The sequence below is a fragment of the Pholis gunnellus genome (assembly GCF_910591455.1).
Source record: "Pholis gunnellus genome assembly, chromosome: 19".
In the NCBI taxonomy this organism is placed as follows: domain Eukaryota; kingdom Metazoa; phylum Chordata; class Actinopteri; order Perciformes; family Pholidae; genus Pholis; species Pholis gunnellus.
Genome location: NC_136546.1, coordinates 9,818,298 through 9,841,892, shown reverse-complemented (window position 1 = coordinate 9,841,892; position 23,595 = coordinate 9,818,298). Strand labels below are relative to the sequence as shown.

At 44.2% G+C, this 23,595-nt stretch overlaps 2 protein-coding genes across 2 annotated transcripts in view; both read right to left on the bottom strand.

Annotated features, from left to right (window-relative positions):
• The window catches only part of slc24a4b (solute carrier family 24 member 4b), a gene marked incomplete at both ends in the record, with an annotated part of 28,394 nt that extends 24,706 nt beyond the window's left edge, over positions 1-3,688 (bottom strand). Inside the window, one exon of the mRNA XM_079179769.1 lies at positions 3,526-3,688. Coding sequence (XP_079035895.1) covers positions 3,526-3,688 — 163 coding nt within the window. The remainder of the gene's footprint in view (positions 1-3,525) is intronic.
• Positions 3,689-15,693: 12,005 nt separating this feature from the next.
• cpsf2 (cleavage and polyadenylation specific factor 2) lies at positions 15,694-23,476 on the bottom strand. Its single transcript, XM_079179772.1, has 15 exons — positions 23,344-23,476; positions 22,806-22,972; positions 22,552-22,711; positions 22,342-22,447; positions 22,131-22,260; positions 21,920-22,035; positions 21,328-21,515; positions 20,887-21,177; positions 20,634-20,734; positions 19,973-20,176; positions 19,716-19,868; positions 19,340-19,562; positions 18,749-19,063; positions 17,897-18,031; positions 15,694-15,917 (listed from the first exon to the last, which is right to left on the bottom strand). The coding sequence occupies exons 2-15, from the start codon at positions 22,952-22,954 to the stop codon at positions 15,825-15,827; spliced, it is 2,364 nt and encodes a 787-aa protein (XP_079035898.1). The 5' UTR covers positions 22,955-22,972; positions 23,344-23,476; the 3' UTR covers positions 15,694-15,824.
• Between the last annotated feature and the right edge of the window lie 119 nt (positions 23,477-23,595).

The window sequence follows — 23,595 nt, the reverse complement described above, 5'->3', positions numbered from 1 at the left end:
AGCCTGCTGTAAGGAAAACGGACTATAGACCGGTTGCTTTGACTTCTGTAGTTATGAAATGTTTTTAGAAAATCACCATCAATCTATTGAAACTAGAGGTCAGCTGTTCGCTACGTCCCGTTCAGGTGCAGTAGAAAAGGTACAGACGATGCTTCGGTCCCCTCTCTGTGCAACTCAAGTCCAACTCATGCAGACTTCATTGACGTAAAAAGGTTTAGGACAGCTTCCATCCCTGCAATCGACCTACCAAAAGGCTGTTCTAAAGGCAAGCCAAGAAAATAATAACCGACCCATCCCATGTGCAACACACAGAGCACCAGCTTTACAACATCGCCGAATGAATAGATTTTAAAAAGTCAATACAAAAACTAAACCGCAGCAGATTAAAAAATTAAAGAAGAAATTGAGATGGAACCCAACAGTGCTTTGTTTGTTTATTTATTGATGAATTTGGAAGGTTTTTTGTGGATGCTGCATTGGTGAAAGCCCAATCCAAATGTCCTACAATGTGGGACAACAAAGTGAATCTTGAGCTTAAAAAAAAAGAAATTCAGAGCCACCGCATCTTTATCTTTAAACATTGAATGTTTTGGCTCATACTAAGACATTTCAACAATTGGAAGTCACGTTGGGATATACATTCGTTATTCATTTTGACATGTTAGTTTGAATTTAAAATATCATGACAATAGGTGTCAGTAAATAAACATTTTTCAATTTTTGCTGGGGTCAAGAAGTCAGTGCATCTTTAGCGGCTGATGGGGTGCAACTGCAGAGGTGCACTATTTGAAAGTTGATTCATAGTTACCCCCCCCCCCCCCAATCAAAAATGCCACATATGGTCTTGTCCCAGACTCTTAAATGTGACTTTTATTTATTAGTCCTCCATCTTTGGGTTTGGGACTGTTGGTCCAAAAAGACAAAATAAAAACATTTGAAGTTGTCGCCAGCATATATTGTTCAACGTTGGTGAAGGTTAACAGGCTGTGCGCCTTAAAGTTGGCCTAATCTATAGATGAGCACATCTTAAATGTGGCATTAAGGCCAACCTGAAATTCTGACAACTGCAGTTACATTAAAAGATACTAAATCTAATTGCTATTTTGGAGCAGAACAAACAAAGAAATGAGCCCAAATGGGATTTTAAAAAAAAGGCTGTGAGCACATTTTGAATAAGACTATAGAGAGGGACAGCAGTTGTTGTCCTCCAGCTCTTTCCAGTCAGCTCAGCTCAGATGGACCAAGGACAAGCATCCATTAATCTACTGTGCGGTGAAGATGCTCTCCTTATTCGGGTGTTCACCTTCCTGTTGACTCTCTCCCCCCCCCCCCAGACCATCACCGTCTGCGTGCCACAGCTACCTGTCAGAGTCGAGCCCCGCTTCTCATAAACACCTGTTCTAGTCCTCCCCATGCGCAGCTTCATCGCACGCAGCCCCATCAGCATGCATGACAGCATGTTGCGCCCCACCCCTCTTTCACGGAGATGTAACCCAGGAGTAGTACATCAAATCCCATCCATCTGGACCATTCGGCGCAGCAACACTCCTCCACACTACTATCAATCAAACGGGTGGCAAACACATGGCACAGGTTTCACTGTGACGTGAATGTGTGCACGTGTCCCTGTTGTGATGGACGAAAGATAAGAAGGCCACGGCTGTTCAATTACACAGATCTGATAATGGCGAGCTTTGGGTCTCGTGGGTGCAGAGGGGATTTCTGGTCATCTCTTATCAAACACTTCTCTTGCATGTCACCTTGAAATCCCACCACCACCATTGCCGCTACTGCATGGTCAAACAGGATGAAATTTACAATAAATGCCTTCTGTCAAATACCCCCACATGTCAATCATCGTATGGGTCAGGAGAACTTGATTAAATGAAAAAAAAAAAAAGGCAAGCCATTAGTGACAGAGGGTGGCTTACTTTGGCTCCCAGTGCCTGCCTTTGGAGATAAGAGATTTGCACTTGCCTGTATGATATCATTCAGAATAATCTTTTAAGCCTCTTGTTGTTTTTAATGTAATTAATAAAACTCCTGATACATCAGTTGGAGATCTACAGTCAGGCAGTAGTTTTGGGTAATTTACGGCCGCTTTCAGCTCCTGGGGCCTAAGTGGTTGCAGATGGACAGATCCCATGACAGGGCTTGGGCCTGAAGTTTAGGGTTAGAAGCACAAGAAAAAAAAAGACAAAGACCAAGCCCTCTGCTCAGATTACAATAACTCATGATTTCAAAAAAGAAGCAGCAAGACTGCGAAATTCATGTTGGCACATTTGTATTGTTCCCTTCATATGAACTACACTGTGCTGGGGGGGGGGGGGGGGGGGGTTGTCTAGTTAACCTCTGATCAAAGTGGTGTGTGTCAGATATCATTCTTCACCAGCAAAATGTCAAGGTTGCTCGTTAGATTACATAACCGCATGTGAGGCTGTGTGGGATGCTCTGCGTGTCAGCGTTGGCACGGGCCTGAGGTAAGAGTTTCGACATGTTGGTGTGTGTGTGTGTGTGCGCGTGTGTGTGTCAGTGCCTGCATAACATCACACGCATAACGCATGATCAGCCATCTGAGTTGTCTGCTCGGCGCACACGTCGAGCACCAAGCTACAAACATTAAGCAAGCCACCGCATATCATCTTTAGATAAACTACAGCGGTCTCTGCGTAAAATCAGGATCCCTCGATGGCCATGCGGAACCTGGAAGCGTGATGATGCTCGAGCGTGATTGAGGTGATCCAGTGTGTGTGCGCGCTCGTGTGTGTGCATGTGTGTGAAGCCCCGGGCCAGGCGCGATGATGCCAGCGCTAACCACCATCCTGAGCTCCAGTGTAGTGTGACCGACGATATGCCTGGCGCCAAACCAAAAAAAAAAAAAAAAAAGAGGCAGATTTGGGAGAAATAAAAGAAAAAAGAAAGCGCAAAGCGCAGACGAATTAAATTGTGCTCGTTCTGGGATCGGTTACTTGATCGCCGTGTGCATGTGGAGCGTGAGGTGTGCGTGTGCCGTGATTATGAGCCACCCTATTTCAAATTAAAAAACGTGCCGCTGCCACCGCGCGCACACTGCGGCACATACGGGCAAACAGACTCATGTATCCAACACGGAGATAAAATAAAAATGCTGTAACCTGACGATAACCTGTGCAGTGGACTTTTTTTTTTTGCTACAGAGTGTGCTGGGCCAAAAAAAAAACACCGAACGCATCCTGGGCTATTTACAGCATATTAATAGAAACTACACACACTTCATCTAAACGGGTAGAAAACCACAATCGGAGGCTTCGCGCACGTATTTTCTGCACCTGCTCCGATTTTAACAAGCAAGCGAACACAACGCTGTGATCCCCTGCCCTTGACATGAGAGCGTGTAGGCCTGTGTTGGGCTCGATGCTCTGGGATTACAATTAGCCGAACTGTTGGTGCGCGTGGGTACATGGTTTCACTGCAGATCCGCGCCGTCCAGAGCTCCCTGTGCCCCCGGTGCATCTCAGCAGTCCCCACCACCCCCTCCCCACTCACCTGTCTTGGTCAACAACGCAGACATGCCCCACGCCGCGAAGAGGATACCGCAGACGAAGCACACCTGGACGAAAAGCATCTCCCTCCTCCTGCGAACTTTGAATATCTTCGCAATTATAGTCTTTTTGGACGCGCTCCCGGTGTCGGTGTCGTCCCGCTCCATGCTTCCGGAGCCCGGCCGGCGGACACTTCTTTGCGTCCTTGAGAGCCGAAGAAACTGCCGTCCCCCGCTTGCCTCTTCACACGGAACACAGCCGGGTTGTGGTCCTCATTTCAAGCCGTCCAGGGTCGCAGATGGAGAGTAGTGAAGCGGACAGTTTGTTTTTTTTATCTCCCCCCCCTCCCTCCCTCCCCCTCTTCTATTCTCTGCCGTTCAGAAGATGCCTCTAAACTGCCGGGACCGTGACTGCTGTCCAATGACACGGCGGTCAAATTCCGACAAGGGTCTCCAAATCAAATCACTTCAGCAACGCTCCTGAATTCGGCTTCTGTACGAGGATGGATATCGGACGGGCTCCCATTGCAACGCGTATCCTGTCCCGTGACAAAAAAAAAAAAAAACCTCCAACAAAAAAAGAAACCATCAGCTGCAATATCCTTCCTCCGTGTAGTTTGAGTGTTTGGCATTACAATGCGCCAGCGTACGGCACATAAACGTGAACTCGCTCAGCTGCGCCGCATCGGGAACTCCACGCACCTGCGCCAGTTAAGTGAAAGCAATCTGTGTTCATCAAGGTTAATTGTCGAATTCGGCCAGCAGTCGTGCAGCTCTCCTCGCTCGGGGCGCCTCCCCCTTCACATGGATCCCTCCTCAGTGCAGAAAAGCAGCGCTGGCGAGAGCGAGAGGACCATCAGCTCCCTTTGCTCACAGCTGCTGCCCTGCCACCTTCAGTGAGACCGGGCCCCTTTAACTTTCCCGAGGACTGCATGTGCGAACGGCCAGTTAAAACATGCTTTCGCTGTCCACCTTCAAAAAAAAAAAAAAAAAAAAACACTCTCCGGGCAGCTGCTCATCGATCACACCTGGACCCTTGCAGGGTGCGGAAAACCTGTTCACGTTATTTGCGCGTCTCCGTGAAATCAAACGCACAGGTTTGGATGTGTGCGCGTCGAGGCATGCCCTATATCACGCTGCTCAAAAACAACACGAGTCACGCGTATCCCACCACTGCTGTTATGAAACCAAAGCCAATATCTGTTTCTGGGTCCCGAACACAGTCCTCCTTCTTAATAACTCCAAAGTCACCTGCTATCCTCATTTTCATATCATGCAGAATAATTGAGGTTATAGATCTTCAGGCTCACGGGCATCAGCGTCTGCCCCCCCCCCCCCCCCCCCCTCCCTTTTCAAATCTACAACCATGAAATAATTTCTCATTGCCTAAAGGTTTTTTTTGTCCAAGATTATAATGCTTTTGCCCTTCACACAAACAGCTGTTAGACCTGCCCATACTATAAATGAATAATGTAATGGGGACCTTTATGTCAGTGTGGCAGTCGTAAATTAAATGTGGGTAAATATGTCCCGCAGTCAGTGATCTTAAGGCAAACAATTACCATTATAAGGGAGAGAAAAAAAAAATCTATTCTGCTGTGTATTGAGAAAAGCATTAATATCAACGAGTCTCACTTCACTTTTATGTGCAGCGAATGTTCCACAAGCGTATATGTCAGCATGAGTGGAATGCTGAGTGGAACTGGATTTAGCCTCCACTACACCCATAATTAGTGTTTGATAGTTGGCAGCCCTGCAAATGTGTCACCCAACAGGCTAACCGAGGACTCTGTGGAGTCCTGGAGGCTCCAGGTGATTGGTGAAGCTCAGGTGTCGTTGCTCAACTATTATTTGGTGTTCGCTGTCACCTGGAGCTGTGACTTTGTGTTACAGGAAATAATTGGACAGTTATGTTCCCTGGACGCCAAAAGTGCACGTTCTTTAAAGAGACTTATATGCGAACGGGCGTTATACTTTGATATAAGTAGCCAATTATTTATGATGGTGCAATTCGATGTTGTGGTTAGAAAAATGCACCACAAACAGAAGGGATATTCCCAAGATATTATCTGTTTCATCCGTCGTTCTTGTATTGTGTCCTGCCTGAACAACACGTAGACGAGAGATTTGCATTTGTTTGAAAAACACATTTTGCAGAAGTGTTGCAGAAGAAAAGCCCTGCTGTTTGCTCTAATGCAGATCTCCTCTGTTATTACCAGCTGTATTTTTAGGCTGCTACTGGAACAATTAAGTCACTTCCCACTACTGAACTTTTAATAGTTTAATAGATTGATAGAAGTGGAAGTTTCCACTTACAAGAACTTCAAAGAAATTGTTCCACATGTTGGGAAATACGCTTATTCGCTTTAGTTAGAGAGAGTTAGATGAGAAGATTTATACCACTCTCGTGTCTGTCGCTTTAATTAGAAAACTACATTCAGGAGTTAGCTTAGCTCAGCATAAAGACTGGAAATAGGGGGAAACAGCTAGCTTAGCTCTGTTTGAAGCTAACAAAATCTGCCTGCCAACATGTCTAAATCTTATTTGTTTAATCCTTAGAAGACAGAAGTATAAGAATTACATGTGCTGGACTATTTCTAGCTAGGTGTTTATAATATAACGTGTTTATTGGAGGCGCTTTTGAGAGACACGAGAGTGGTATCGATCATTTCATCGAATCCTCAGCAAGAGAGAAAATAAATATATATATATTTCCCAAAAGTATCTAACTATTCCTTCGAACACTTGAGTGCAGTGCTATCTTTCAGAATTACAAACAGCACACGCATGTGTTGGGGGAATTGTGAGGCTGCAGTGCAGAAGCTGGCTCCAGGCCTGCTGCGGGTCACCTTAACTGTCCATCTCCACACAACAGGTTGACAAGGTTGAAACAGCGTGTCAGCTCTTACATGCCCACTTAAAAAAAAAAAAAATGAGCAGCATGTAAGGGTCAAAGGGCTCACACTCCCGACGCAATCTCCCGCATACCGAGGTTATGTAAGACCAGGGCTGTCCCTGTCGGTACAGTACGAGGCAGACCTCCAAAAAACATTGCCCCTCATCTCTGAGGAGCATCCAAGACTTTGTGTGAAGGCTGCTAGTTAAGCATGGAAGGGGTTGCAGGTTATTAGACAGGGCTTTCTGAATCTGGCGCCAGGTCTCATCTTCATCCTGCAGCTTGGGTCTTCTGCATGCATACACACTACACACACACACACACACACACACACACACACACAGAGACATACACATCAACATGTGTGACCGATGGCCTTGCCAAAGGATTAGTCCCCTCCAGGCCCAGGCCCACACAGCAGGCAGGCAATTTGGGGAGCAGTGCCAGGGCCTGCTTACAGAGATTTAGCTACTGCTTTACACTCCCTGGCCCGGTCAAACATACATACATGGCCTCCTTTGCTTCCTGCAGGACCCGATGAACGGCCGCCGATCTGCAGCGGAGACGATAACGTTGTGTGAACGGTGGTTTTAGCTGCACGGGGAGACGGTGAGAGATTGGCTTTGTAGGCGTGTTTTAATGTGGGCAGATGTCGAAAGGAGCAGTCGGTGTAATGCGAATGTGTTGTTTCATATAAATGCCAAGCATGTGTCATGTCCTTGCACTGCGGATCGCTAATGACTTGATGTCAAGGGTGTTAACAATGAACTGTGTGAGTGTTGCACAACCATTGACTCAGCGCTGCTCATGTCAGCTTCCAACTCCATTTCTGCTGCGATGATTCATGTGGTTTATTCACCGCTTTAATGCATTAGGATCCAGCAGGACCAGGGCACAGTTTACATTATGTTTTGCATGGCAGGCTTTTGAATCAAGTACTGACAGCACTTCAACAATGCACTGTGGATGGATTTTCAGAGGTTCAATGGTTATGCATCGACTGAAGCTGCGTTCATTCACTATGTCAACACATAGTGAATGATTGTCAACTGCTATTTGCAATAATAACACATATGGCCACAGCATGGTGAGGTATACAATTTGAAATGCTGACTAAAAGACAGCAAAAAACTCAAATTGTCCCATTTGGTTATTTCTGCAAGCTGATGCCGGAATTAATTTAATTCTGCGGTTGAGAAAACAGTCGCACCACATGGTCCATTTAGTAGTGGTTCTTAACATTTTGATCATATCACTTAATCTTCCATCAGCAAATAGATTTTTCCCATTTTTTCATGACAATTTTAAAGAAGGACTATGTGACATTTGATAGTTGTTTAACACAGCCTTCCTAGTACAAATGTGGAGTAAATATTTTATGCAATAAAATGCACTTTTAACCAGCTTTTGCTGCTCTAGCTTTACCTTAGCCTTTGGTCGCTAATGTTAGCTGTGGCAAACTTTATGTCTTTATGACTCTTCTCAATTTGGGTTACTGTTACACATTCTTTTAACGGTTCTATTTCAAAAGATAAACAGGAAGTTGGTGTCCCATCGCTCTCATCTAGGTTGCCTAAAGATGACGTCTTCAAAGTAACTGACTCTTGAGTATCTGGGGAAAAGACAGCTGACGCAGACAAGTGACAAGTGAAGTTGTCGTATGTCTTTTTGTTTGATTTGAAGGACTAATTGGACCTTGTAATGAAATTGTTTTCTCAAGTCCTGTTTTTGTCTCTTTAACGTTCTGATAAAGATATTTCATATCCAAGTTAAAGCCTTCAAAAACGTTGTGACTAAAATAACATTTTGAAAACTCGGACACAACTCTGAATATAGCTTTAAATTGTCTTTGTTTCTGTTCATATGATACAAAGGGTGAACAGGGCAACTGGAATACAGCATGTCCTTTCGTGGCGACAACGCTGGGATATCCCATGTATAAGTGGGACTGATTCTGCTGAGTAATGATTGCGGTGGATAGAGGTGACACTGAGCCAAAAAAAGAAAGCGTGACACCTTCAATTATTGCACTGCTGGCACTGTAACTAATATTTTACCATTTATCTGAAGCAAGTAAACAGATGGAGAAAGAAAGACCCCTATGAACCCCTTTTTTTTTTCTCTCAACCTGCCAACTATAGCAGAGCCCACTTTAGCCAATGGCTGGTACTAATAGTACAGTACAAGCTTGGCGTACATGCGCACACGCACACAGGAAATGTCTCTGGAGACCTGCTGATTTTTACTCCTTGCATAAGCTCCTCGGTCAGCTGCAGGAAAAATGAAATATTAATCGTGAGTGTTGAGCATTCTGTGGCAGCACTGCAGGTTTATTTGTCTGCCTGCTCAGGTGTGAAGAGTAAACAGGGCCGAGAGGAGCAACAGAGAGTCTAATCTGTGTATTCTAGAGGCAGCAGCCATCTCCTGCACCGACCGCTTCATCTTCCAGGACATGAAAACTCACCCATACAGCTGTCGTCAACATAAGGCAACTCAGCCAACCCAAGACGGCCGGCATCTGTACCAAACATTGTGATTCATACAGTGCTGTGTACGTGCAGGTGTGTATGGGCCAGAAAACAGCACATTTCTCATTTATGTGTGTGTTTCATTCCTTCTGGCTGCGATCTATTTCTTTATCGCTCCAAAAACAAATCTCAGTTTCAGAACACGATGAGCATGATAAGTGCCCGAGAGGTGCACAGTAGGTGCTTCAGTAGTTACACGAGGCGGACAAAATGGGACACTTGTTGTATATTATGCAATCCGGTACAGTAGCCATGCGATATGCTACCTCATCTTTTTTTTTTTTTTTTTTTGAGATGGTGTCAGATATTGGTCATTTAACCTCTGTGGCTGCTTGTATCCGCTAAGGGTGAGTGTGAAATGTTGTCGAAAGCTCCAGAAAAAGCAAGTAAGTGGACCTTGATTTCACATTTTGCTGTCAAACTACTGATTCAAAGGCAAGAATGCCCTTTCACGCTCAATTTGAGGCTGTAGTTTGCGGTGTTGCATGGACACTACAGGGTGTTCGTGTCATTTTGTCCACCCTCTTTTAATGACAAATGCTAAAATAGATATCTCCTCAACGCGTCTGATGAAATATCTCAACATGTCACTCGTTATTTTACTTTTATGTTCAGCTCTTTCTTATTTTTTTCGTTATTCTAGTGACAATCTCTATTAACAGTTCGTCCAAACCTGCTTACTTTCCATTTTTCTTACTTCCCTCCTACAAACATCACCCTCTTCCCCTGGGCCCAAGACATCTATTTTACTTTTTAGAATGGTTTTAATCATTTGAGCATGAGCATGAGGACCGTGTGATTGGCTACATCGGAGAGCCCCAGCCTTCTGTAATTGAGCTGCACATAAATAACTTCATTATTCTTTTGTCTGCAGAGCAGAAAAGAAAGGGTAGGCAGGCAAAGAGCCGCCTTTTCCCCTTGCAAGGAACAGTGGAGAGTCCCATTCAGACTGACCACAGAGGTTATGCCAGCAGAAACATGCAGCCCATTCATTCTGGGAAGATAGCGTCAGAGTTGGATACAAAAGTCTATATTAATGCGGCAAGCAGCAGTCTCCAAGAACAGAGGGCAAGTGAGGGTGAGTTCCTTCATTGACTTGGAGCCGGGGGTGGAAGGGTGTGCAATAAAGTCAGTGAGCCAGTAGATTTCCCTGCTGTGTGATTTCCTCACCCTGCACACCTCCATGCTGGACACAATAGTTATCGGCACTGCGTGGTAGGAGGATGAGTAGGAGTTGTTAATGTCATAGTCGCATTATTCATAAGCGGGCACGGGGACTGGAATGTGCTTTTTTGATGGAAAAGTTATCAGAAATGTTTTGAAAGTGGCATCCCGCCATTTTTACACATGAAGATGAGCTGGCTTGTCATGAAGAGTATACCGCTCGGGCTGTAAAAACAGCTGGATCCTCTCTGCTGTGGCTCTGAAGGGAGCTGACATCACATTATTTAAGTTGTATAATTCATCTCCTCTTTGACTCAGTTTTCACATCCCTCCACCCCAAACCCCTATATACTGGGGGGGGGGGGGGGGCTCCAGGGTCACGTTGTGTTTGTGGTAGTTTGAATAATTGCAAAGATTTGTTTGGTAATACAATATGCAGCACAAAAAGCACGACACAAATCCCTTAGGGTTGCGGTGACATCTGCATTATTACATAATCTAGAGGCATCTCTTGCAGAGGGGATACTAATTTGAAATGTAGTTTTAAAGCCTTTATTAATCAGCTTATCTCATTTCCTTAATCATATAACCACAAACTAACACGCACATATGAGGGGTCAGTAGGGGCCCATAGCCCATTTTTGGTCTGGGGTCCCCTCTAGGTTTAATTCAGCCATGAGTGGAGCCTTGGTCTATGGGAGGGGAAGATCAAAGTCTTGGTTCTCAATTTTGCCGATGACTAAGAGGTGTATTCAAAGAAAGCTAATGGGTCGATCTTTGAGCCGATATCATTTTATCACACATACACTGGTCAAAATGGGATTTCCAGGCTCACGTGTTAACAGTGGCTTTACGTATTTAAGTTCTTGAAATCCATATGCCTGATGATAACATATTCTTGGTCTTTTCCTTTCTCTTTTTATTGATTTTACCAGGTAAAAACTTGAGACCTTTCATGTTTTTGCTCTCAGGTCTCAAGTCATGTTAAGTCTTCAGGCGGTCAAGTCTCAAGTATATCAACTCTCCCACCGGTCAGCCAAGTCAAGTTTTAAGTCACCGTTTTCTTGTGACTTAAACCTGGCTCAAGTCTCAAGTCTACAGCTCTGGCCCTTATTGTATCCGGCATGAGACGGCTAGAATTGGCCTCAAAAGAGAACGTGAGTGACAGAAAGCATTAAAAAGAAAATTGATAGGACACTGTCCGTATTTGTCCGGTGCGTCTCGCTCATGTTGTGCTACAAAGTCAAAGCAAGCGGAATAATTTGGACATTCTGTTTGACCGAGGTCTGCTGTTCCACGGCTCAGAGCGCTGGCATGTCCACCGAACAGCACGAAGACATAAACAGTTGTAGTGCTGAGTCACTTCTCTGGATTCTCACTCCTCGGCCTGGGCCTCTTCTCATTTCCACGTGGGCATCATTCACTGCAGAGGATTCAGCCTTATTACATGGCACCGCGTGTCATGCCAGAGAGTCATGCTGAGTTTAGGAGAGACGTCTGCAGGGGTAAACAAAGGAAGCGAATCCTCGTCGTGTTTTCCAGAGCTTGAATTAATCATCAGGCAGGGTCTCCTCATCGCTCTCAAGGTGGTGTCAGCGGTGTCACATCGGATGAGGCCGGCTGCCTCTGATGTGCCGAGCGGAAAGAGCAGAGCAGCCAGGTTGCATTCTGCTGACTGGCTGGAACCACATGTCAGCCTGAATGCAGTTTGCTCAGAGGCGGATGCTGTCCTCATCCGAGAACGTGTTTCCTGATCCCATTGCCTGCGTGGCTTCAAGTTACAGACACACAACTGGTCAGGTTTTGTTTTGCTCTGGGAGGAGAAGAATGCGCTGTTTGTACACAAGCCAAGTAAAACAATCTCATGTGATCTGTCCTAAATATCCAGTCACAAACACATGATCGCTAAGTCACGCAAATGTCTGTGCCAGGGGGGAGCCAGCCGGGATGAGTCCCAGCCATGAATGCACCCAACAAAACGCATTGTTTCATCAAAAAAGGAATCATGGCAGCTGCAGTATTGTGGACTGTGAATAATCTGGCAGCAAGAGCCTTCGTGGATTTGTGCTCGTGAGCGTCCCCGCTTTGTGGATGGGTGTGAAGAGCAGGTTGCATAAGAGGATCACCTCCGTAATGGTGTAATTCAGGATTCCTGCTCAACACAAGCCTTTCTATGCGAGTCTTAAAGAGAGGGTGGGCAGGAGTGGTTCTTTTACTGAAGGACAATTACCAAGAGGAAGACGCTGGCACATGAGGATTAGCCACAAGAGGCAGGAATTATGGAAGAGATAGAGGGAAATTATGATGTGTGGAGTGGGGAAGAAAACGAAAAGGCTGAAAACAGGAAAGGGAACGAACAGAGTGTTTGTTTAAAAGGCAACTCCACCCAAACTGATTTTTAGAGAAATATCTGCCAGTTACATGTCATTTAGATGCAACTGCTGACGATGGGGGCTTTTGCAATCATTTACAGTTTGTCAGTTCTGTAGTCTTAGCTCTCAGAAATGACCGATAAATTACAGCTGAGAGGCACGAATGTTGAAATTTGAGTGTTAAAATATAGCACGGTGTTCTTTATTTTGATATCATTATTTTCTGGTGGTGAGATAAAAGCATAACAATGGTAACGTTAAACAAAAGTGTGGAGGCAAGAGATGCAACACATTTATTAAATATCTAGCAATTCTGTCAAAGGACTGCTTCGTATTCGTTCACAACCTTTGTTGCTCCAGAAATTTCAACGTGATGTCCATTTGGGCAAAGTGACAAATTCCGTTTTTTGGCGCTCAAATCATGAGATTTTTTGTGCCTTATGCTATGTTTGAATATTGTGAGGTTTCATAGAAATTCGTCCCCTTTTCACATTATTACATTGATGTCATTGGCATTAAGTGGTCTGCTTAGTGAGTAGACCGGGATTTCAAAAGGGATTAAGTTCATTCATCCTCCAGTCGACACAGACGAATGGAAACACACACAACCAAGATTCTCCTTTCTGAGCAACGCTTCGTGCCAATGAGTACAGTGTGAAGAGCAGGGGGGTGGTCTACACGGAGCCAGGTTATGGATTTATGGATTAGACGTGGTCTGACAGATAGGCACTTGTTGAGTTGAGGGCAGATCTCTCGCTGGCCTCCAGGGGGCAGAGCCTCAGTGCCCCAGGGAGACTCTGCCCTGTGCTCTGGGCTTAGCTGCTCGTTACATTAAAACAGGGGCTTCTGTGACAGAGTCAGCATTATGAAAGCTAAGAGGATTAGCTGATGGACATTTCTGGCGTTGTTGGTCAATTATCAAAATGAAAAGCAGTGACTGGGCAGGGCTGGCATGCTCTATGGCACAGAAGAGCTCCTCTCTCTCTCTCTCTCTCTCCTCCTCATCTCCACTCTCTCTCTCTGTGTCTCTCACTCAGCTTCTGTCTGTCACAGGTTAGAGGTCTGTTTTGGGGTGGGGAATAAAAGGCACCGTTGAGGCGTTTCTGCCTTTCTGAACATGAAAGTGTGTGTGTGTGTGTGTGTGTGTGTGTGTGTGTGTGTGTGTGTGTGTTTTTATGTCTGTCTGTCTGTGTGTGAGCCACGGATTAAAAAAGAGCATTTAAATTTTAATGTTTCTAAAGTGCAAAACTGTATGTTATGCAACTGTGTAAGAACAGGCCTGCACGTCAGCCAGCCATCAGTGCTCAAGTGTAACTCCTCCAACCATGTGCATGATCACCCCACACACACACGCACGCACGCACGCACACGCGCGCACACACACACTGCTTTCACTGCCCTACTTATGTGCGTGTGCCCCCCAGTGATTGCTTAACAGGCTATCAGTGTAGGAGGAGGAGTCTCCACCACTATGCTGCACATGTGATGTTGGGAGAGTTCTGGATGATGAAGAGTTGTTGTAGGATGATGGGGGGGGGGTATATCCGTAAAAGTGGCGTTCCACAGCTGCCCGTGTTAAGGATCTTCCCCCGGGATTCACACAGCGCTGCAAACGTAATCAACCAAGTCAATGTGCCACCACGGCGTGCAGCGGACACATCTCTCCAGCAGTGACACCCTGCCTTCCGCTCCATCCTCAACGGCAGCAACATCCCTTCTTATCACCCCGACTTTCTAATACGCTGGTTAGACCTCACTGGAGCACAGCAGAGGTGAGCTGTATATCCATGTGTGTCTGAGAAAGATAAGAAAACAAACCGCTGAACCATTTCATTATTTTTTTTTTTCCAGGGAGGTTTTTTTTATTTATTTATTTATTGCTAGTAGGCTGAATTATATTCAATCCCAGTTATCTCTTCAGGGACAATGTCATCTCACCACTGTATTACAGATGGTCCTGCCGCATGGGCAGATTTGATATGGGTATTCAGGGGCTGGTTAGATGCAGCTGAAAAATGTCTCCATCTGGTGTTGCAGCGCTAACTAGTTGAACTAGCAGGCAGTAAATGTGTGTTGATAGATGCAGCTCATGCTAAAAGAATAATCTAATATGGACAGAGCAAGGTATCATATTGGTACAGTTTCAGCATTGAAAATGATACTTTTCAATAGATTAGTTTGAGGGATAATCACTTTTAAATTGAGCAAAATATGCCAGTTTTACACATGAACATCAGTTTACTTGTCATGAAGACTATTTAGCCTCTTAGGCAAACAGTTGTCTCCTGTGGCTCTGGGAGAAATTTGTCAATTTTGAGAAAATTACTCTGATGATGTCATCAGGGTTAGTTTGGTCTTGAGACATTAAAATCATAGAATGTATCCTACGTTACAAGCTGGAGGTTTGGGCGTTTATCAGACGGGAACAGCAGAATGAAAGATGCAATTTAGGATCCAGCATTTCTTTTAGTACTTGACCTAAACTAGTAGCTAAAACTCATGATAGCCCGGCCTCTGCTTCTGGTCGGTCTCTCACTGGGCCCTTCATTTCATGGAAGTGCAATAACAAAAACACAGGAGCACCCTCTTAAGGTGGCACAACCGGCCATACAATATCGAAACGTATTTTCGATAAATTCTGTCTAAAATGACCAAAAATTCTTGTTAACCTGAATATATGATCAAAGTACTACAGAGTACTACACTAAGGCTTTACTGTTTGGAGTGGAATAGTCTACCTATAGTATAGTATATCTATCCTGTGCTATTTTATCTGGAATGAAGTGTGAAATATATCCACTATACTGGTCTCAAGAATGAGTAAAGAGGACGGAGCTCAAGAATTGTGGCAAGAATTTGATGCGAACTTTTGATTCTTTTCCATTTTACTCAAAAAGTAATGAGGTTCATTACCCAGCCCTAACTGTTGACATCTGAGACAAAGCATTTTTGGAAAAAAAAAGGATTTAATGACAGAATAGGAGGGGGAAACACATCCTTTAGTCCATCCAGTGCATCAGGATGTTACTGTACAGAGGGAGGAGTTGTAGTATCTGTTCACACACACAGAGAGGTCAGTCCAGAGAAAGCATCTGCCTCTTGCTTTGTGGAGGTAAACTAACAATCATAAAAAAAAAATCATTATCTGGAAAAAAAAACTATAAAAAAGGGAAAATGTACAACTGGGTTTGCAGTGAAACAGCTGGAGCTGCCCATGAGGCAGAGTGTGGAACACCCTTGTCCTCTGGGTAAAGTCCTCGTGAAGGATCGTCTCTGTATTGCCGCTGTATGCTCTTCTGCAGTGTGTCCTCCTCCTCCTCCTCTTCCTCCTGCTGCTGCTGCTGCTATACCACGGCGTACTGCTGATACAGCAGCTCCCGGATCTTATAGTAGTCGTCACACAGGCAGCCTTCCAAGCCAATGCGCCCGGCCTCCGTCTGGACAAAGAAGCACAGGTCACATGGGTCCATTCATTAACACTTTGTACGACATGGTTCCCCCTTTTTAAACATTGAAGTCCACGCACTGAACAGCCCACTGCTGACCTCCAAAATAAATGTGTGTCCAATTTATTCCCACAGACTTTCTAAGCTCCGCGTTTTCCCTCTTAAATAGCACACGCGCCTTTAAGAGTCTCAGTTCTCTTTGATCTTATTTTCTGGGTTGCGTCTATTTTAGGTTCTTGTCAATTATGCATTTTGTTGTTGGTATCCTGGCTCACTCTCAACTTTTCCTTTAGTTACTTTTTTTTGCGGGTTTCTTCCGAGGTGAGATGTATTCATATGTAACTTTTATTTGAATCCTCCTTTAACAGGCTGTATTTGTTTCTCTTGTTTGTTCGACTGGTAATTTATCTCATCGGGTGGAAGTAGATAAAGCTCAACCTCACCAGGGGTCGGCAACCTTTTTGATATGAAGTGCCATTTTTCAAAACTTTCTTGTTAATCAGTGTGCAACATTAAGGTTAACATTAAGTTTAATCATTACACCACATCAAAATTTAAATCTCCAACAGATCTGTAATCTAGCTGAGCTATGGCATGCCAATGGTGCCCCTCGTACCAAAGGTTGCTTAACCCTGAAATAAACTACAAAGAACCACACTTTTGTCTCATTTTAAGACACAATAACTTGACAGGTTTTGTGAAATTTTGACCAATTACATTCCATCTCCATGACAAAAAAATAATCTTTTAATATAATGTAAATATATATTTTTTTACTCTTAATCTGAAGTAACTACGGTATATATTGTAATCAGCACCACTTAACTGCAATGCTAACAATTTGACTTTGGTTCACTGCCAATAACACATAGAAATACATTCGATAGATACCTCTGCTAGTGTTTATCTAGACTCAGACTTACTGTACTATATTACTGTATAGACTCAGCTGCTGTATTAACTGTACTATATTACTGTATAGACTCAGCTGCTGTATTAACTGTACTATATTACTGTATAGACTCAGCTGCTGTATTAACTGTACTATATTACTGTATAGACTCAGCTGCTGTATTAACTGTACTATATTACTGTATAGACTCGGCTGCTGTATTAACTGTACTATATTACTGTATAGACTCGGCTGCTGTATTTACTGTACTATATTACTGTATAGACTCGGCTGCTGTATTAACTGTACTATATTACTGTATAGACTCGGGTGCTGTATTAACTGTACTATATTACTGTATAGACTCGGCTGCTGTATTAACTGTACTATATTACTGTATAGACTCGGCTGCTGTATTAACTGTACTATATTACTGTATAGACTCGGCTGCTGTATTAACTGTACTATATTACTGTATAGACTCGGCTGCTGTATTTACGCCATCTAAAACAACTTGCCCGACAGTCCATCAATGTGTCACAATGTTTTACAACAATTTTAGTGTCTTTTTCAGCTGTACGGCTCACAGTCAACAGAACCTAAGGCAATAAATACCCACATCATTGGTAATGTATTTAATATGTGCCTATTTTCTGCAGTCGTAAATAATGGTTGAGTGTTTCTGGGGCTCTGACGGGTACAATAAAAGTTACTGAAGGTTACAGACATGAGATGTGAGAGGATATATTTGTTGTGATAAGCTAAAGGCCTTTTAGGTTCTTTAAATTTGTTGGACAATTAATTATTTTAAGTGTTTTGTACAGGTCCTTTAATTCACGTGCTTTTAATTTCATTAAAACTGGCTATATATCAGCTATGCAACTTCTTTGCACCTAAATATGAATACATTTGGAATTTTGGCTCAACATTTTTATTGCTTGGTTTTGGCAGTACAACAAGCCTATGTCATATGTCTGTGCGGGCCACTTTCCCTGTAGGGAGGGGAGATAGTGGTGGCGAGCGTGGCAGGGAGCTGACAGATAGCACACTCGCCGAGCCAGTGGGAAGGACAACTCACCCTGCGGACGGCCACCATGTTGTTGCATACCAGCACTCCTCCCACAAACTCGGCCTGGATGCCCTCTCTCAGCAGGACCTGCTTAAAGTCGGAGAGGCGAGGCTCGTTGATGAACACCGACTGATGTCCGGAAATCTGGAGGGAGAACAAAAATAAAAGAAGAGCGTCGGTTAAACAGAGGGCTGTCTGAATTGCTTGTGTCCTTGTGAACACATAATAGTGGAACTGTGTTATAATGCCTTCTCAATCAGAGCCCAATGGGTGTCTGTTGACAGCTCTTCTTTGCGACTCACCTTGGGCTAACTGTCTCCCAACCTCTTTGCTGACAACATGGAGTCTTTTTTTTTACATAAAGATTTTAACATTTTGTTATTTGTTTGCCCTTCGCTCAGTAGAATGACATCTATGCTGATGAATTTGACGCGAGAAGGCTGTTTGCACATTTATGTGCTGAAGGGGGAAAGTTTCTCCGTGCTCACCTTCAGTCTGAGTTTAATACGCGTCTGTACGAGCATGATTTGTGACGGCACACCTAGTGTGGAAGATAATCGTGGTCAAATAACACCAGTTTGTCATTCAAGGAGAATGTGCTTCTCAGTGAAGTGAGAGACTTATTATAACCGGCACTTAAATCTTTGCATATTCATATATTCTGGATTTGTTAATCAGGGAAAGGGAGATGATGTCATTCTAAGCATTTTTAACAAGGTAATTACATTTTTCAATGAAAAAAAAAAAAAAAAAAATGGTGGAGAGAATATGTTTGAGCTTACTGGCAAAAAAATTGACATTTAATTGTGTCACATTTCCCAAAAGCCCCATAACTCATATTCAGAAATAATGATGCCTCACCTCCTGTGGAGGCAGTGGCTCCAGCGTGGGAATGACGTCGCTCTCCTCGGACACCTCCTTCTCGTCCTCCCCAAACAGGTTCTTAATGGCTCGCTGTGCTGCCACCGCCGTGGCGTTTTGGTCGATGTCGAGCTCGGGGGCGACATCCATGGCCTGCTCGCCGTCCTCCGTCTCCTCTTTCACCCCCTCCTCCAGCATCACGCCCGTGTCCACCTTCACCACGCGCATGTCCAGCACGCCATCGATCCAGGCCAGCTCCGTGTCTTTGGCCTTGCAGAACTGCAGGGAGCTCACCAGGGAGTCTTTCAACCGCACCTTTACCGCGAGAAGATGAGACAAGATGAAGATGTTCGCCTGTCATGGAAGGATGCTTCTGTGCTTTGCTAAAGAGATCAACCTCGTAGCAGTTAACTTCTTGCCTCACTTGTCAACCGACAAAGTTTTATCAGGTTTTACTTTTTCACAGCAGAATATTTGAGCTGCATGAATCTATTAAACACATTTACGGATACACGATAGAACTACGTACAACAATCCTGTATATCTAATCATCAGAAAAATGCAGCCCTGCAGGCTTTTACTGCGGCTGACCTGGTAGATGTGCGTTTCACTGGTGGCGTCGATTGTCTCCTGCAGTTTGGGCGTGTAGACCTTGATGTCCTTGCTGAAAGCCTTGCAGGACTCAGCCAGGTCCAGACTGGCTTCCGCCGGCCCACGAACGATCACCAGCTGTCTGGGCTTCATCTGATTAATGATCTTCTTGATGGAGTCGCCATCAGAGCGACCTTCGTAGTCTATGTACATTATCCTCGCTCTGGAAGAAGAGTTACGTTAGCACAAAGCTTGTTAATTCAGCTGAATTATCAAACATTGTTTAGTATCCTCACAGATGAGATTTCTTAAAAGACTTGAGACGACACATATTGGGAACTAAAACCTGCAGAGTTCTTGTTAAAGGATGACTGACCTGATTTCAAGATTTTCTACACTGGAGATGCATTTGGTGGGAACCACAGAGAGATCCTGGTCCATGGGCTCATCGCCGTTGGTCAACCCGGATTCCAGTTTGCTTTTCTCCTCCTCTGTGGCTTGCAGCTCAGGAACCAGGAAGTCCTCTAGCCTGCGAAAGAACAATAATGGCTTATTGACGATGGCGTCAAACAGTCGGTGTAAATTCACTGTATGCATCTTTATGTAATCTGCCGTGTATTAAAGGTTGAGCACCTGATGATTTCCCCATACTCGTCCCATTTGATTCTCTCCTCGTGTGTGGGGAACATCGGATAAGACTTTTTGGCCTGTTTGAAGAAGCTGCCTTTGCGGCTCCCCTCGCTCTTCATCATCAGGTCGTGGTGTTTCGTTTTCACTGCAACGGGCTGATCCAGATCATCGTCCATATCGCTCTCGTCACTCGAGTCAACATCCACCCTGCAAGCGCATGAAATACACAATACACACACACACACACACACACACACACACACACACACACACACACACACACACACACACACACACACACACACACACACACACACACACACACACACACACACACACACACACACACACACACACACACACAGGTTTCATTTTTCCACGGACAGGCAACAGATTTTTGCTCAGTTGCAGAGTGTAAATGTTGCCTTAAAGTGTCGTGACTCATCTCCCATTTACAGATTCACATTTAATTAGCCTCTTTTAAATTTGCAATCTGGAGCACTATTTGCATTTCTGCTGGCTTTTTACATAATTTCCGGTTTTAGCTGTTAAAAGACGGTAAAATAAATGACAGGTTTTGTTACACCGCCAGGCATAAAGCATCATGGAAAAAGAGATATCTAACCCTCGAACACCCAGTCGACCCATGTCTATTCCTACTTACTCTTTTTCTTGTTCCAGTTTTTTAGCTGCTTCTTTCTTCACTTTGTCCTTTTCAAGGTATTCCTCCAGCTCCTTGCCCTCGAGCTTCACTCTTTTCCTCACCTGTCATAACGAGAAGAGTGAAAGATGGATATGGAGCAAAGGATGAGTCGGAATGTGAGAGAACAGAGCTTCTCGTGGGGAAAGCGCAGCGTAAAGAGACAATCTGAAAACCCTCCGTCATGACAAATCAGCATTGTGACCGCCGGTCTCACCTCCAGATCCAACATCTTCTCTCCAGGATTGTCAATGAGGTAGCGGGCCAGAGTTCCAGGTGTAGTGCGGTACGTCAGGATGACAGAGTTTTTGGCGTCTTGGCACCACTGGATGAAGAGTTCTCTGGAAAAGCCAGACTCAAGGTCTGGTTGGCTGCAAAGCACCACCTTGGGACTGGGCACCCGCGCCAGGTCTGCCAGACTGTGGCACAGGGTCAAGTGGCGGAACTGGAAGGGGTTGTTCCTCTTGTCTTCAAAGCACCTCATGAGCTTGTCACTCATCCACTCCACCTTCAGAAACAAAGCGGATTAAGTTCATGTCATTGTGTACATTTGTTGTATTTGGCAAACAAGGTGGTTCTGAATCTGAACTATCCTGGTAAAGTCACAAGGAAGGAATAGCACAACATCCTCTAAAGTGTAAAAGTTGGTGATTGATACCTGGGACTTTGAGAACTCCACCACGTTATAGCTGACATTGTTGAGCAGAGCGAGAGGGTAGGCTCCCAGTCCAGCGTCTTTTGTCCTCCAAATCTGGTCCAGGAGCTGAGCCAGCTCCAACACGCGCCCCGCTGTGTCCACGGCAATAAGGACATTGCCGTCACCACGAAGGGTCTCCATTACATTGGCTGTGAGTGAAAAAAAATAATGAAAATATTAATGAAAATAAACAACATTGTTCTCCCATTGTATTCAATGAGCAGTTAAGAGGAGGGATGAGAAAAATCTGCAGTTTGCAAAATTCTGTTTAATCCTTGTTCAACAGAATTGCTAATACTTTGAGATGCAAAACACCAAACATTATCCTATATTTTACACACAATATTAGACAAAACTAATACTGGACAGAAAGAGAGAACTTAAATGATAACTTGCTCGTTTGAATTACATGCAGGATTACATGGTTATTTTCTTACACCACAAGACATGTTATAATATGATTGCAATACTTCTTAAAATATAAGTAATTCAACTGAATAAATATACTGTTAAATACAGACATCACTACTTAAGTCTTGTGAAGATGACTTACTAAGGAGCAGCTCATCCCTCTGTTTGCGACGTGGCTGCACGTATTTAGCGTTGAAGGAGTCTGTGATAAGTAAAGACGGACGACTAATGCTCTCCAACGTGCAGCCGTTGAGGTGTCTAGAATAGAGGAACAGAGTTAAAACGGGCATGAGCTAACAGACGAGATAAAAACTAAACAAATCCAATTTCATATCAATGTTTTGTGCGCTCACATTTCTCTCTTGTGGTTGAAGTCAACGGCATAAACAATCTCCTCCTCGCCATCCTTCACAATTTTCCAAATAGTGCCTCCAATCATGTGACCGGCTGGAAGTGGAGTGATGGAAAGCCCATGTCCTTTCCCTGTCAGGTAAAAGGAAAGATGTCAAACATGAACGGTGGTGACTCCTGTCCTGATCTAAAGCGGGTCTGCAACTAACTCACCTTTCAGATTGACAATCTGAGAGTATTTCAGCTGCTGGATTTTATCAAAAGCACAGTCCACATCATCGAGGGTGAACAGTGTGAAGTCTTCACTGTTGTTTCGAGACTAAGCGGAAAGAATGAAAGGATTAAGAAATCATCGGTAAATATGCGATCAAGCTCTAATAAATAACTTTACATGCGGTGCATCACTCCACACCCCCTTCCTACCTGATATAGATCATACATGAACATCTGACCCATCTTGTAGACAGGGATTGTAGCATAGATGGTGCAGTTTAGACCCAGTTTCCCCACAGCGTATGGCAGGGCTCCCAGATGTATGGGGTCAGGGTGGGAGAGGAGCACGGCATCGACCTGATGAACATATCTGGAGGGAAAAAGAGGAAATCGCACTTGTTTGAATTTGCAAAACAGAGGGGGGGGGGGGAGTGATGGATTTAGAAGTCTGATAGCACAATTACCGTTTCATAGCATCAATGATGTCCATTGAGAAGCTTTCATCCCAGCCACAGTCCAGGAGGAAGCGGAATTCATCCACCTGCAGCAGGTAACAGAGGGCCGACTCCTCCTGCACCCCTGATATGGCTGTCAGTTTGATAATGGAGGTCATGTTTCTTCAGTTGTCACGCTGAAAGTAAAATTAAGTTAGCAGGAGGTTATGCTTACCACAAAACCATCCAAATAAACTAAACCACCTACGTTAAGTGGTGTGGCTCTGTGCAACTTTGATGACGACTGAGCACTCATTCAGTTCAATTCATGTAATCTACAAACATGGACACTTAACTGGTTCTTAAATATGTGGCGGGCTAATTAAGCTGTCAGTTAATTACAAGTAAGTAAGACAAGTAAAGCAGTTTGGTTGCTAGCCACAGCTAGCCACACAACGTTAACAAAGTAACCGTTAGCCGGCAGCCTGTCTATTTAGCATGCTAGCTACACTTAGCTTGTGGATGCAACGTTAAGTGACTTGGGTCGGCAATGGAAGGTGCAACTTACCACTAAATAGGAGATACTATAATTTCCTCCCGTTGATAAAAAAACACAATTGGTAAATGTTCTATAATTCCAACATTAAGGCATTTTGGCTAGCGTTTACAGTGCACACTTGACTAGCAGACATGTTTACCGCTGCATCATGTGTCAAAGGGCAAAAGAGCGTACCAAGTATGGCGGTGTTAATAAAAAAACTATTTCCCGACTTAACACCAAATGCTCATTTTATCGTAGTACATTTTAATAACTGTGCTT

Coding starts and splice junctions, on each gene's coding strand:
- cpsf2 (XM_079179772.1), bottom strand. CDS start 22,954: ATGACCTCCATTATCAAACTGACAGCCATATCAGGGGTGCAGGAGGAG. Junction 19,869..19,972: donor GAGTATGGGGAAATCATCAG/GTGCTCAACCTT, acceptor GTTCTTTCGCAG/GCTAGAGGACTTCCTGGTTC. Junction 15,918..17,896: donor ACATGGTGGCCGTCCGCAGG/GTGAGTTGTCCT, acceptor TTCTTTGTCCAG/ACGGAGGCCGGGCGCATTGG.